This window comes from Oncorhynchus masou, chromosome 26 (assembly GCF_036934945.1).
Source record: "Oncorhynchus masou masou isolate Uvic2021 chromosome 26, UVic_Omas_1.1, whole genome shotgun sequence".
In the NCBI taxonomy this organism is placed as follows: domain Eukaryota; kingdom Metazoa; phylum Chordata; class Actinopteri; order Salmoniformes; family Salmonidae; genus Oncorhynchus; species Oncorhynchus masou.
In genome coordinates, this window is record NC_088237.1 from 17,976,224 (window position 1) to 17,991,597 (window position 15,374).

The following is a 15,374-nucleotide window of genomic DNA, read 5'->3' on the forward strand; positions in this document are numbered from 1 at the left end:
TCATCGACCATACACTCCAGACACAAACAATGCATTCCATCCTTGCCAACCAGATGTAATGACGAGTGCAATGTACACTGTCCTAGACAAAACTGAGCAAACACCACCTCTTCCTTCCTAATCTGACCTTTGAATCTTGGTCCGTCAACCTTTCTTGGCGCAAAGACTTCAGAGAGAGACGAGGAATAAACTATAAATCTTTGCTGTTCCCCGTTGAGACTGTTGATTTATCAAACAATATAATTTCCATTATTACATTATGATTGGGATAAAGAGTTGATTTTTTTTTCACCAGCTCCTGGATGCATACATGGGGAATTTTATGTCTGTCTGCTACAGTTTTCAATACATTGGGACCAGGTTGGGGCTTCAGTGGATTGTTGACAATGAGCTGCATATTAATGTAAATAAATCACAAGTATATATGACTTCTCCTGTCTGCGACATTACTGTCTAGGATAGTGGACCGAATGGTCTTGGCCTGCTCCTCTGATAAGGCATTTTTCCACTAGAGTGGACTAGAGGTCTTTGTTAATTCCATCAAAAGATAATCAATTGATTTACCACTAATTACCAGTTGAACACAGAAATGACCATGCATCATCTGCACTGTCCATGGAATAACTTTTATATTTCATGTATTGCTACAGATATAATACAATGTTAAAGCATATGTTTTTCTGCACAAACACAATGCATTTCATTTGCAACACAATTATTATGTATGATAAATATATAATTGACTTTGTTATATTTGTATATTTTATTATATTTGTTTGATGCTGCCTTGAGCTGGGATGAAATGCGGGGCTGAAAGAAGAGCGTGAGGTTCAACCCCAAACCAACATCTGTTCTCTCTGCTACCACAAGGCAAGCGGTACCGGAGCGCCAAGTCTAGCCCCCCACACACACCACTGCCACTCTCTGATGTCATCTATGCATAGTCACTTTAATTAACTCTACCTACATGTACATACTACCTCAACTAACCGGTTCCCCCTGAACACCGGTTAGGGGGGGGGGGGCATGTTGATGTTTCCAGGGTGAGAGTAGTGCACAAAGTGTCATTTGCTGAGGCAGTGATGAAAGTAGAGGATGGAGGGCAAAGGGTGTTATTAGTGGAGGGCAAATTGTGTTATTAGTAGGCCAATACAGAGTGACCCGGACAGTTTCTGCTTTAGTAAGGTGGCTGCTTGGTGTTTATTGCTATGGTCATTAATTGTACTGCACAGATGGAAAGAAAATCCCAGAAGATTGAACTGGTAGTAGCAGCAGCAGAGATGTTTTTGGGTGTCAAAGATTTTAGTGCAGAATAACTACAAGGGGTTTTGAGAGAAGGGGTGGTGGGGTGTGTTGGGGATAGTGGTATTTGTTTTATTTTTTTATTTAACTAGGCAAGTCAGTTAAGAACAAATTCTTATTTACAATGACGGCCTACCCCGGCCAAACCCAGACGACGCTGGGCCAATTGTACACAGCCCTATGGGACTACCAATCACGACCGGATGTGATACAGTCTGGATTCGAACCACGGACTGTAGTGACAACCTCTTGCACTGAGATGCAGTGCCTTGGACTGCTGCATCACTCGGGACACCAAAAAAGGGTATATACAGTATCTGGTTAGATGGTGGTGCAATTTCCCTTTTCCCCATATCCCTTTTTTGTGAACAAATGTGCAATTCACTTTCCGAACTGTGAAAAGCAGCAATACACAACGAAGCGTCTAGTCGGCCGGAAAAAACACACGAAGAAGAATACGCTGCGTTCAACCACAGAGTTTTTAAACTCAGAGGTACAACATCGTGAGACTTTCGTGAACGCTTGCTATAAGCAGACAAAGCAGACCAGACCGGGGTTTGTGGTTTGAGAGGTCAATGAGAGAAGTGAAAAATTATTCCTTAGTTGTTCATTTTCTCAAAATCTAAAGGCATAACCCAGATTTGAGCCAATGTCTTTGGGAGCAGAAGATGCTATGACTACAACCTAGACAAAGTCAAAAACAGACACTTTTTATTTTTTTGTCAAAAACGACTTAATATTGAAGGAGTGCCTTTGATTTGGCAACATGCCAAATTTGACGCGTGACGACCGTTATTTCTGCACATGAGTTTGGCCTCATTCCAAACACGTAAAAGACACACCCTCTCCCCTCAGCCCTCAAATTTAGCGGACACTTCTGATGACGTTTTATGACGTCGGACGTGTTTACACTTGCAGGGCAAGGGGCGATTAAAATTATTTTAAATTTTTTAGTTTAAATTATTATTTTGTATCTTATTTCTCAGAATAGTTCCTGATTACACTACGGGTGGTTTTTAGTCTCTCTTACTACAGAGAACCCTTGGTTTGGTCTAGAACATAATTTTCTGATAAGTTGAATTTCAAAAGTCGGATAACATCTAGCTCAGAGTTATGGAATAAGCTATTTTCACTTTAAATTTACTTAAATGGTGCAGATATCGGTTCCTTGTCGCTTACGTTCACTGCGCATACGTTTTTGACTCATCCTACAGTTTATACTGTTCTATAATCGTTGTTGTTTTGTCTTTGTCTATAGTTTCTCTTACTGCTAGGGGGTTACGAAACAATGTGAAGCACAAGGCCTTATTTTTTAGTTTCTAAACAATTTCGAACAGATTTGTGCTTTTTTCAAGAATCTCACTATTTTGGGCTGATGCCAACTTCTGGAGGTCACAGTGGGGCAAAGATATTTGGCTTTCCCATGGATCTGGTCACTACAATGAAAAATACCTTTGGTGGTAATATTCTACACTCGGAATGTGATGGTTTGCAATTATTATAGTGATAAAGTTGTAGTGAAACTGACAGTTTTTCATCAGCAGATTTTCTTGTCATGGTCCTTAATTTATAAGCATAATTTTTCTCCACACAGATATTATATATGGAATAATAGCGACATATTGTATAAAAATGCTTCTTTGTTTTTAGAATATTGGTTCTGAAATAATATCCTATGGGTGAGCCAACTGGTAAATGCAGAGGGTGTTTTTTCTTAGTTATAAGGAATTCTTGTCACCTTACAAGGTCCCTCTAACACCTAAAGATTTTGCAATTGTTTTAGATGCCATTCTCTCGGGTGTTTCTTTATTATTCAGGAACGCGTCAAGACCTGACCCCTGACCCTCAGAGCCTACCTTCCATTGACCCTGTTAACTCATCAGTATGAAAGATTTGTTTCTCTTTTGGTCCATTCAACAACAGAGCAATACGAACCTTGTTTCAGCAGGATGTTGTATCTATACATTATGTCATGCCTTATTGGAATGGATTTATTGATAATATTTGTAGGAAAAAAGTTTGGATGTTGCCACACACATTCCTACTTATTAACACAATTAAGGAAGTTTCCTTTAAAATTATTCATCAATATTATCCTGCCAACTACTACATGAAGAACTTTAAGGAAAACATCAACTCAGATTGTACCTTTTGTAATGACCACCCAGAAACGGTGTTGCATCTGTTTTTGGTAATGTATGTAAGGATGTAAGGAATCTGTGGCAAGACATCAGTAGATTTATAATTGAACACATTTATGAAGATTTTACACTATTGTGGAGAGATGTACTGCTTGGATTCTTTACCTATGATAGAAATAAGCTGAACAATTTTATGTAAATCATTTCATTATTCTTTTTGCCAAATTTCATAGTCACAAATGTAAGTTTACAAACAAAACACCACATTTCTTACCCTACAAAAATAAATTGAACTGTATTTTAAGACAATTAATTACTATACTAAACAAAAACCTGTTGGAATTATAAGTGTATGTGTGTCCCTTAAGGTCCTTGTGCAATGTGATATTGTTCCCCTTAGCCCAATTGTCCTTTGTATATTATTTAAATATACTTGTGTTTCCACATGTACTTCCTGTATCAAATCAAATCAAATGTTATTTGTATTTTATTTGATCTGTATTGATTTGTTGTTAATAAAAAATTAATTAATTAAAAAAAAATACAAAAATATGCTTTTTGTTCTTCATTTGAGGTTAGGCATAATGTTAGCAGTGTGGTTAGGGTTAGGTTTAAGATTTTAAAAAGGTCAATTGTAGATATGGGCGGGGTTTGTGACTTTGGCTGTGGCGCTGGTGACATCCCCTCAGTGGTTGAACTCAACTCCTCCCCTTTTATTATACTTTCCCATACTGCATTGCGGGGAATTATGGACCAAATTGGTAAGCGACAAATGACTCCAGGTTTAGCTGTATTTTAGTTTTATTTGTGTATCAGTAGGTTTAACTTGATACACAGCGAAATAGATTTAATTTTCAAACGTATTCATATTCAATTATACTTTACAAGCATTATGAGTGGAGTGTTTAAAGTACAAAAATTGCGGCCTTGTAGCAACCTCTCGTTGCCAGCCCACTACTAGCTAAAGACCTAATAATTGCTAGCGTTAGCGTCCACAGATCTGTGTTGTTACAGTAGTAGCTAGCTATACTTTTAGAATAAAGTGGCGGTTGGAGTTGATCTGCCAGTGCTAATCTAATAACTTAAATTGTCAGGACAGTACTCTAACCTTGACAACATATTCAGAATAAATAATGTTATGTTTGTAGCTTAGACTATGTGCTAGCTAAGGTTTGCATTCTCCCATCAACTTCTGAAACTCCAGAAAATGTTAGCGTTGGCAAAAATGAAACACTAGCGCTTTGCTAAACTATTTATCGTGGTTATAGTGTCAATGCTAGTAGGAAGTATCATGTAAATGTTCGCTTGGTAGCAGATGACTGACTCTGGTCACTGATATTTTGAATGACCCATCGTTCCCCCCACAGACAATGACCTGCAAGGCACGGACGGCTCGGGGAGTCTTGGGGGCCCTGATGTCCGCAGACGCATCCCCATCAAACTCATCTCCAAACCAACCATCAGGAGCAAACCTGCTCCCCGGACACAAAGACCCATGAGCAGGCAGCCCTCCAAACCCCAGGCCGGGGATGAAGGTTAGCCAGCCACAAGTGCTTTCTCATCTCAATGTTTTAATTTCCAGGGGCTAGGATTGGGATAGGGAAACCTGTTGCTCGGTCATAGAAGTAAGCTTTCATATGGGACTACTGTAAGGCAACATATCTGTGTTTCTAGAGAGTTTTAGCTTCAAACAAGAGGAGAGGTTCGACTGTGGTACCAAGGCTGGGGATGTGTTTGCAAGTCAACGGAAGTTCCCGCAGCAAATGTTTTGGGACTTTAAGGTAGTGTTTCAATTTCTATTGTGTGGGGGGGAGGAATGCAGGAATGCATTCCACCTACATCATTACTGTGTCATAGACCTCTTGGTATTTTCCCCACAGTTGAATTTGATAGGTGAAAAGGATGACATTCCAGCACACTTTTGTGACAAGTGTGGTCTGCCCATAAGGATCTATGGACGCATGGTATGTCTCTTCGAGCACGTTTTACATAGTGTGTTGTGTCTCTTAATATTTTTTTTATAGTAAGAGGCTATGAGTGCAGCAGCTTATACTGTTATGATCTGTATTAACTCACCAGATTCCATGCAAACATGTATTCTGTTATGAGTGTGCATTGCTCCACGAGAAGAAGGGAGACAAGATGTGCCCAGGGTAAGCTCTTGACATTATTATTTATTTTTTTAACCTACCCACTAGTGCAGGGGTTCTCAACTGGTTTTGCCTCTGGACCCAAATTAAACCAGCTTGTCTCAGTCAATATTTGCATTGTGAAACAAAAAATATCCCTAATGCAATCTGTAAAAATATTTTGAATGCTATATTGATAGTAAAGGGAGCAATTATATGACAAGAGAAAAACATTCCCACCTTTTCATTGTCAAAAATTTTAAAAAAATCCCATATTCTTGATGAAGAATGTTAATGAGCTCACTTGTTTGAGACCACAACATCAACCAGATCTGCTAAATAGCTCTATTAATAGCTATATAAAAAATACTTTGATTGAACAAAAATGGTAGAGATTAAATTATATATATATTTTTTAAGTATGTTTATTCTGCCCTTGAGTTGCGTTCCCATGCAAAACTAGACAGATAGCTAACAACTACGTCCTCAAAACTCCCAAGGCGTGACTTTTCTTGAGTGAATATATTGAAAACGTTTGTTGTGAAACTGCAAAATACAGAAAAGAATATACTTTAGTATTCAATTCACACCGATATACTGTAGTTGTACATTATACATTTGAAGTTGCATAAATACAAAGCATGTGCTAAGGTACCATGCATCTGGCATGATGCCAAACCATATAGCTAATTGTTACTTATATGGTAATTGGCTAAGTCCTTTCATTACTCTAATGTACAACCATCTATGTAGAATAACAAAGCATATTACACTAGAAACAGTAACAACTACAGTATTGTAAATTTTACCATTTGTTTGCATGACGCACGAGCAAAGTAATACAGCTAACGACATACATGAAAGGCACTGCAATTTGTGTGAGTAAATGCAATCAACATTGATATGTAAGCAACTCTATCAATAACAAGATTATTATCACTAGCTAAGTGCTTGAATCGAACTTACAAACAAATATTTTCTAAGGCTGAAGCGTGACAAGAAATAACTACACTGAAAGACCTGCACCATACCATTGTTTTTAGCTGCTTCTATGCGTGCAGAACGAATTCTCTACTTCCTGTTTGCATAGTCTTTCTAAGTACCTGAAAGCTCCACTAGGAGGTGAATAACACCATGGAACACAATGAAAATGCATCTTAACTATTGTAATAAAATAATCTGTTACCTTCTAACAGGATGGCAGTACAATGTCCATTATAATTTCTACACGTGTTCTTACTGGTTGTAGTTGTTTAAGTAAAAAAAAAAAAATACTCAGCCGTGTCTAGTGACGTTACGTTTGATACCGGAGCCCCGGGGCATGCATCAAAATCGCTAAGCAGTTTGTTTCGAAACAGTGTGCCGAGGCATGCATCACATTATCAGAAGCACATGATCAATGACGTCTGGTGCTTCGTTTTGTCGAACAACCACCTGATTGGTTTCGGGAGAAGATAAAGTGTGAAGGCATGTGCGATGTCATCTATACCAGTTTGGCTGTTGTAAATTATTTTGACCATTAGGCGCCACTAGTGTACACTGTTGAACAAAGCTTCTTAATGAACCTATTTTCTACACAATTGGCTGGAAATGTTTCCCCATTACTACTCGCGACACATTGAAAACGTCCCACCAGTTGAGAATCGCTGCACTAATGTATTCAACTGTCCATATACAGGGCTCCCGAGTGGGGCAGCATTCTAAGGCACTGCATCTCAGTGCTAGAGGCGTCACTACAGACCCTGGTTCGAGTCCAGGCTGCCATCATTGTAAAAATGTTCATAACTGATTTGCCTTTAAAGGTTAAATATCTAAAAATATACATTCTGTATGTGTGGTTGCTGACTGCACTTACTAACTCAACCTTTTGTGTTGTTTAGTATGCAGCTCTTCAGCTGCACAGACCCGGTCCAGCGCATCGAACAGTGTCTGCGGGGCTCCCTCTACATGTGCAGCATTGTGAAGGGCTGCAAGCGCACCTACCTTTCCCAGCGTGACCTGCAAGCCCACATCAACCACCGCCACATGAGGGCAGCCAAGGCTTTGGCAAGCCGCCAGGATGCCCTGCACCTTCCCCCATCCACAGAGGTTCCTGACCGCTTCCGCGTGCCCCCGCCTCACCTGCCCAAGACCCAAGGGCACCTCCCACCCCCTCTCCAACATGGGGGTCATGACCCCTACGGTCAGCCACCACCGGCTTCCCATGATGCACCTCCTCTTTCCCAGGAGACCTTCCGCATTGCCACAGTAACTACACGCGCACGCAGCAACCTCATCACCGTGCCAATCCAGGATGACTCCGCTTCTTCCTCCACCTCTTCCTCCCGTGACCCTCTCCCTCCTGGCCCGGGCCCTGCTCCACCCCCACACCACCATCCCGGGGACTACCCTGGTCAGCCTGTAGTGTCCCATCCCCACCACATGATGGCACCACCGCAACAGCACTATGGCCCTCCACCTCCTCCCCCTCCACCCATCAACCACCCCATGCAGCACCCGCCCCAGGGCTCTGGGACACCCCACATGGTGTACAACCAGGCCGGCCCTCCCCCGCCTATGTCCAACGCACCCCCTCCCATTACCCCCCCGCCAGGACATATCATGGGTCAGATGCCCCCCTACATGAACCACCCTCCTCCAGGCCCCCCACCTCCACACGGTGGTCCTCCAGTCAACGCCCCTCCTCCCCACCACTACAACCCTAACTCCATGCAGCAATTCCCTGAGGACCAGGGCACACTCAGTCCCCCTTTTAACCAGCAAGGGGGTCTGAGCCCTGGGATGTGGCCTGCCCCTAGAGGGCCTCCTCCTCCAAGGATGCAGGGCCCCCCACCTCAGGGCCAGATGCCTGGACCCCATCACCCCGATCAGTCCCGCTACCGCCCTTATTATCAGTAAACTCTCAACTCCCCACAAAGTCAGGGGCATTGTTTGACCTGTCCCTTTTCTTCTCCAATGGTTTGAATAATGTGAACATGAGTCTCTGGGTTCTGTATGACTGTCATTTCTATGGAAACACTTTAAAGAGACTAGTCTATGGTGAATGTATGTATCTAGCTGTTCACTTTTATTGATATGAACCTTTTGGACTGTCAAATGAGCAACGATACATTTGAATCGCTCCTGTATTTGTCTCCAATGGACATTGTTGTATCTTGAAAAAATTTGGTTTGATGACGTCTCAATAAATATTTTCTAACAAAGCGTTAAATCTCATTATTTTTCAATAATATTAGTTGTGGAAACTTTCATCCATTTCAGTAGGGGGCAGTGTATGATCTAATATTTGACATTGTTTGTGGAGAGAGCCCTGTGTTTTGGTTAATCACATGACCTGGATTTTAACCTTTTATTTAAAGCTTTTTCAATCAAACTGTCCCCCTTTTTATGTCAGATGGTACAACACCGTTCTTCAGACAATTGCTTTTTTCTCATTTCTGGAAAGCTTAAAATAAAAGTAGAAATCCAGGTCATGTAACATGATTGAACAAAACATGTGATAAAAGAAGATAGCTGCTGGGAGAAAGTAAATACATTTTGAGCGGGGTGGCACTGTAATTATGTCAAGGACGAAACCCTAAGATTACTTTATTAAAAAGTATTTTACTAACATTTGTGACTTATCAACTGTGTTATCCTGCCTGGGTGTTGCAGTGCTATTTATTGTCACCCTCCCTAGCAAATACGTCAGGGGATTATTCTGCTACAAACATATGTAGCTAATAGTGTTTTGCTGTGGAGTATTTGCTTTGTTGATACTAAGGATTGTTGAGGCTATTTGAAAATAAGCAACTTTATTGTATGTCCATAAAAAATGGCTTTGCTACACAGAACTATACACTGAGTGTACAAAACATTAGGAACACCTTCCTGATATTGAGTTCCACCCCCCTTTGCCTTCAGAACAGCCTCAATTTGTCAGGGCATGGACTCTGCAAGGTGTCAAGTGTTCCACAGGAATGCTCTCCCATGTTAACTCCAATACTTCCCACTAATTGGTCTTCACATTATTAATAAACATCTGGAATAAGCCTATAACAGTGTGGCTTTGTTGGTAGAACATGGTGCTTGCAACAACAGAGTTGTGGGTTCAATTCCCATGGGAGACTAATATGAAAATGTATGCACTCACTACTGTAAATTGCTCTGGATTAGAGTGTCTGCTAAATGAAAAAAAGTAAAAGGTTTTGGGTTTCAAATTGACCATTATAGCATACTTGTTTACATCACTTTGACCTTGGACAATATTTCATTTCGGAACTAAAATAATGAGCTCTCTGTCAGATCTTCCATCCCGAAATTCCATGACTCTCGGTTCGCAGGAGAATAGACCCTGTTATCAAGCTCATCCCCAGCAAGAGGATAGAACTTCCAATTAATGTTGGACACCTGCTGATGACATCATTCAGAGACAGACTCTTTTGTTCAATCAAAGTTAATAATTAGGGGGTGCTTATATAATCCTGTTTCACTGTATGTACAAGTGGGTAACCTGCACAGGTGTGAAATAGATTTTTTGCATATTCTTCTCCCACTGAGAGTGGGGCCACAGCCAGGGGATCAGCCATTATTGACAGCGACCCTGGAGCAATTAGGGATTTTACCTTGTCAGCTCGGGGATTCATCCTACAACCTTTTAGTCACTGGTCACCTTTTAGTCACAGTCACTGCTCCTTACCACCAGGCTACCTGAAGTGCATTGTATTGATTTGTACCTTTCCACTGAGAATGCCATCAAAGTTATAACTGAGTAAACATGTTGATTATACAGGATTGGATTTATCAAGAGTAGTAAAACTACATGTGTGTCTGGTATTTACACTGAACAAAAATATAGACGCAACATGTAATGTGTTGGTCACGTGTTTAATGAGTTGAAATGAAAGCTTATTTCTCAAAAATGTTGTGCACAAATTTGTTTGCATCCCTGTTAGAGAGCATTTCTCCTTTACGAAGATAATCCATCCACCTGACAGGTGTGGCATATCAAGAAGCTGATGAAACAGCTCGGCCATTACATAGGTGTACCTATGTACAACACAGAGTTACACATAAACAAATGTACAGTCAATAACACAAAATAAAATAAAAATAGAAAGATCTATGTACAGTGTGTGCAAATGTAGAAGAGTAGGGAGATAAGCAATAAATAGGCCATAGAGGAAAAAATACTTACAATTTAGCATTAATACTGAAGTGATGTGCAAGTAGAGATACTGGGGTGCAAAAGAGCAAGAGGGTAAGTAATAATATGGGGGTGAGGTAGTCAGGTGTGTATTTACAGATTGGCTGTGTACAGGTACAGTGATCGGTAAGCTGCTATGACAGCTGATCCTTAAAGTTATAGAGGGAGATACAAGACTCCAGCTTCATAGATTTTTGTAATTCTTTCCAGTCATTGGCAGCAGAGAACTGGAAGGAAAGGTGGCCAAAGTAAGTGTCGGCTTTGGGGATGACCAGTGCAATATACCTGCTGGAGCGTGTGCTACGGGTGAGTGTTGCTATGGTGACCAGTGAGCTGAGATAAGGTGGGGCTTTACCTAGCAAATACTTATTTGATAATCTGGAGCCAGTGGGTTTGGCGACGGATATGTATTGAGGGCCAGCCAACAAGAGCATACAGGTCACAGTGGTGGGTAGTATATGGGGCTTTGGTGATAAAACGGATGGCACTGTGATAGACTACATCCAGTTTACTGAGTAGAGTGTTGGGGGCGATTTTGTAAATGACATCGCCAAAGTCAAGGATCAGTAGGATAGTCAGTTTTACAAGGGTATGTTTGGTGGCATGAGTAAAGGAGGCTTTGTTGCGATAGGGAGCCAATTCTATATTTCATTTTGGATTAGCTACTACAACAATTGGATACCATGAAATTGGGGAGTAAAAATGGGTAAAAAAAAGGTAGGTAAAATAAATATCATTAGCCCATTGCTAATATCATTAGTCATTTGTTGGGTATGGTGCTGCAGCACCCCCAGCACCCCTACTTCCCATGGCTATGGACCATGTACTACAGTACTGTGTGATAGAATATACAAACAGCTTCCACTTTGTTGCAAATGTTGCTGTACGTTATTGATAAACACTGGAATGATATTCCAATGACTCTAGGAACACACACTTCAAATCATCCATTTCCTATAGGATTGGATGTAAACTACCTATAGTAGCCACTTTTCTCTTTTAGGTTTATCAGATCCTTATATTCCATTTACTTTAGGAATAAAAAAAATAGTAGACGACAATTGATCCAATTTCACTTCTTCAATTCCATTTCTTTGGAATCACTACTCCTACTGCCAGTTACATGAAATGTCCCGAACAAACTGTCCTTAAACTCCAAGGTTGTTTTACTGAGAGGAATATCCATATGACTAATGTGCTCAATAAAAATGTCCAGCAGTCTTCATCTCCAAATGAATGACCTGATAACGCACATAATATGGACTGAATTTATGTCTGAAGACAGTCTGAGATCTACTGTCACTGTCTCCATCACTTCCTTTTATAGGATGTGATATACACTGCTCCAAAAAAATAAAGGGAACACGAAAATAACACATCCTAGATCTGAATGAATGAAATATTCTTATTAAATACTTTTTTCTTTACATAGTTGAATGTGCTGACAACAAAATCACACAAAAATTATCAATGGAAATCAAATTTATCAACCCATGGAGGTCTGGATTTGGAGTCACACTCAAAATTAAAGTGGAAAACCACACATCAGGCTGATCCAACTTTGATGTAATGTCCTTAAAACAAGTCAAAATGAGGCTCAGTAGTGTGTGTGTGGCCTCCACGTGCCTGTATGACCTCTCTACAACGCCTGGGCATGCTCCTGATGAGGTGGCGGATGGTCTCCTGAGGGATCTCCTCCCAGACCTGGACTAAAGCATCCGCCAACTCCTGGACAGTCTGTGGTGCAATGTGACGTTGATGGATGGAGCGAGACATGATGTCCCAGATGTGCTCAATTGGATTCAGGTCTGGGGAACGGGCGGGCCAGTCCATAGCATCAATGCCTTCCTCTTGCAGGAACTGCTGACACACTCCAGCCACATGAGGTCTAGCATTGTCTTGCATTAGGAGGAACCCAGGGCCAACCGCACCAGCATATGTTCTCACAAGGGGTCTGAGGATCACATCTCGGTACCTAATGGCAGTCAGGCTACCTCTGGCGAGCACATGGAGGGCTGTACGGCCCCCCAAAGAAATGCCACCCCACACCATGACTGACCCACCGCAAAACCGGTCATGCTGGAGGATGTTGCAGGCAGCAGAACGTTCTCCACGGCGTCTCCAGACTCTGTCACATCTGTCACATGTGCCCAGTGTGAACCTGCTTTCATCTGTGAAGAGCACAGGGCGCCAGTGGCGAATTTGCCAATCTTGGTGTTCTCTGGCAAATGCCAAACGTCCTGCACGGTGTTGGGCTGAAAGCACAACCCCCATCTGTGGACGTCGGGCCCTCATACCACCCTCATGGAGTCTGTTTCTGACCGTTTGTGCAGACACATGCACATTTGTGGCCTGCTGGAGGTCATTTTGCAGGGCTCTGGCAGTGCTCCTTCTGCTCCTCCTTGCACAAAGGCGGAGGTAGAGGTCCTGCTGCTGGGTTGTTGCCCTCCTACGGCCTCCTCCACATCTCCTGATTTACTGGCCTGTCTCCTGGTAGCGCCTCCATGCTCTGGACACTACGTTGACAGACACAGCAAACCTTCTTGCCACAGCTCGCATTGATGTGCCACCCTGGATGAGCTGCACTACCTGAGCCACTTGTGTGGGTTGTAGACTCCGTCTCATGCTACCACTAGAGTGAAAGCACCACCAGCATTCAAAAGTGACCAAAACATCAGCCAGGAAGCATAGGAACTGAGAAGTGGTCTGTGGTTATCACCTGCAGAACCACTCCTTTATTGGGGGTGTCTTGCTAATTGCCTATAATGTCCACCTGTTGCCTATTCCATTTGCACAACAGCCTGTGAAATTCATTGTTAATCTGTGTTGCTTCAGAAGTGTGATTGACTTGGAGTTACACTGTGTTGTTTAAGTGTTCCTTTTTATTTTTTTGAGCAGTGTACTTTATTATCCCTGAGGGGAAATTTGTCTTGGAGAATTAGTCAAACCCTGAGTGTACAAAACATTAGGAACACTGTTTGCCCTCAGAACAGCCTCAATTATCCGGGGCAAGTCTGGCTAGGCATCCTCCTTTCCCTTTCTGTCGAAAGCATTCCACAGGGATGTTCCAATGTTTCCCACAGTTGTGTCAAGTTGACTGGATGTCCTTTGGGTGGTGGACCATTCTTGATTCACACAGGAAATGGTTGTGTACATTTTTTTGCAGTTCTTGGCACACAAACCGGTATGCCTGGCACCTACTACCATACCCAGTTCAAAGGCACTTAAATATTTTGTCTTGCCCATTCACCCTCTGAATGGCACACATACAGTACACAATTCATGTCTCAATTGTCTCAAGGCTTAAAAATCCTTATTCACGCTGTCTCCTCCCCATTCATCGACACTGATTGAAGTGGATTTAACAGGTGACATCAATAAGGTATTATGGTTTTCAAACTAGATTCACCTGGTCATTCTATGTCATGGAACACTGTATCTAATCATTATGTCATCATGAATTGCTTTGAGAGACTAGTCAAGAATCATATCACCTCCACCTTACTGGCCACCCTAGACCCACTTCAGTTTGCATACCGCCCCAACAGGTCCACAGACGACGCAATCACCATCACACTGCATACTGCCCTATCCCATCTGGACAAAAGGAATAACTATATAAGAATGCTGTTCATTGACTAAAGCTCAGCATTCAACACCATAGTACCCTCCAAGCTCATCATCAAGCTGGAGGCTCTAGGTCTCAACCTCGTCCTGTGCATTTGGGTCCTGGACTTTCTGACGGGCCACCCCCAGGTGGTGAAGGTAGGAAACACTACCAACAATGACGAGACCGCCTACAGGGAGGAAGGGAGGGCAGTCGGAGAGTGGTGTCAAGAAAACAACCAATTACTCAACGTCAACAAAACAAAGGAGATGATTGTGGACTTCAGGAGACAGCAGAGGGAGCACCCCCCTATCCACATTGAAGGGACGGCAGTGGAGAAGGTGGAAAGTTTTAAGTTCCTTGGCATACACATCACAAACAAACTGAAATGGTGCACCCACACAGACTGCGTGGTGAAGAAGGTGCAACAGCGCCTCTTCAACCTCTGGAGGCTGAAGAAATTTGGCTTGTCACCAAAAACCCTGACAAACCTTTACAGATGCACAATTGACAGCATCCTGTCAGGCTGTGTCACAGCCTGGTACGGCAACTGCACCGCCCTAACCGCGATGCTCTCCAGAGGGTGGTGCAGTCTGCACAACGCAAACTACCTGCCCTCCATGACACCTACAGCACCCGATGTCACAGGAAGGCCAAAAAGATCATCAAGGTCATCAACCACCCAGCCACTGCCTGTTCACACCGCTACCATCCAGAAGGTGAGGTCAGTACAGGTGCATCAAAGCTGGGACTGACGGACCTCTAACGGACCTCTGAGACTATCACAGTGCAGGTGCATTTATACGGAGACTTGATTACACACAGGTGGATTGTATTTATCATCATTAGTCATTTAGGTCAACATTGGATCATTCAGAGATCCTCACTGAACTTCTGGAGAGAGTTTGCTGCACTGAAAGTAAAGGGGCTGAATAATTTTGCACGGCCAATTTTTCAGTTTTTGATTTGTTAAAAAAGTTTGAAATATCCAATAAATGTCGTTCCACTTC

The 15,374-nt window shown here is 42.2% G+C and overlaps 1 protein-coding gene across 1 annotated transcript; it reads left to right on the top strand.

Annotated features, from left to right (window-relative positions):
- The first annotated feature begins 4,127 nt into the window (after positions 1-4,127).
- LOC135514928 (E3 ubiquitin-protein ligase Hakai-like) lies at positions 4,128-8,776 on the top strand. Its single transcript, XM_064938668.1, has 6 exons — positions 4,128-4,204; positions 4,811-4,978; positions 5,118-5,224; positions 5,324-5,407; positions 5,523-5,596; positions 7,453-8,776. The coding sequence occupies exons 1-6, from the start codon at positions 4,192-4,194 to the stop codon at positions 8,468-8,470; spliced, it is 1,464 nt and encodes a 487-aa protein (XP_064794740.1). The 5' UTR covers positions 4,128-4,191; the 3' UTR covers positions 8,471-8,776.
- The last annotated feature ends 6,598 nt before the right edge of the window (positions 8,777-15,374 follow it).

Bases quoted from the DNA above. Each gene is read 5' to 3' on its own strand.
- LOC135514928 (XM_064938668.1), top strand. The intron at 5,225-5,323 runs GTAGTGTTTCAA...TTTTCCCCACAG, and splicing joins AAATGTTTTGGGACTTTAAG to TTGAATTTGATAGGTGAAAA. The intron at 5,597-7,452 runs GTAAGCTCTTGA...TGTGTTGTTTAG, and splicing joins GGAGACAAGATGTGCCCAGG to TATGCAGCTCTTCAGCTGCA.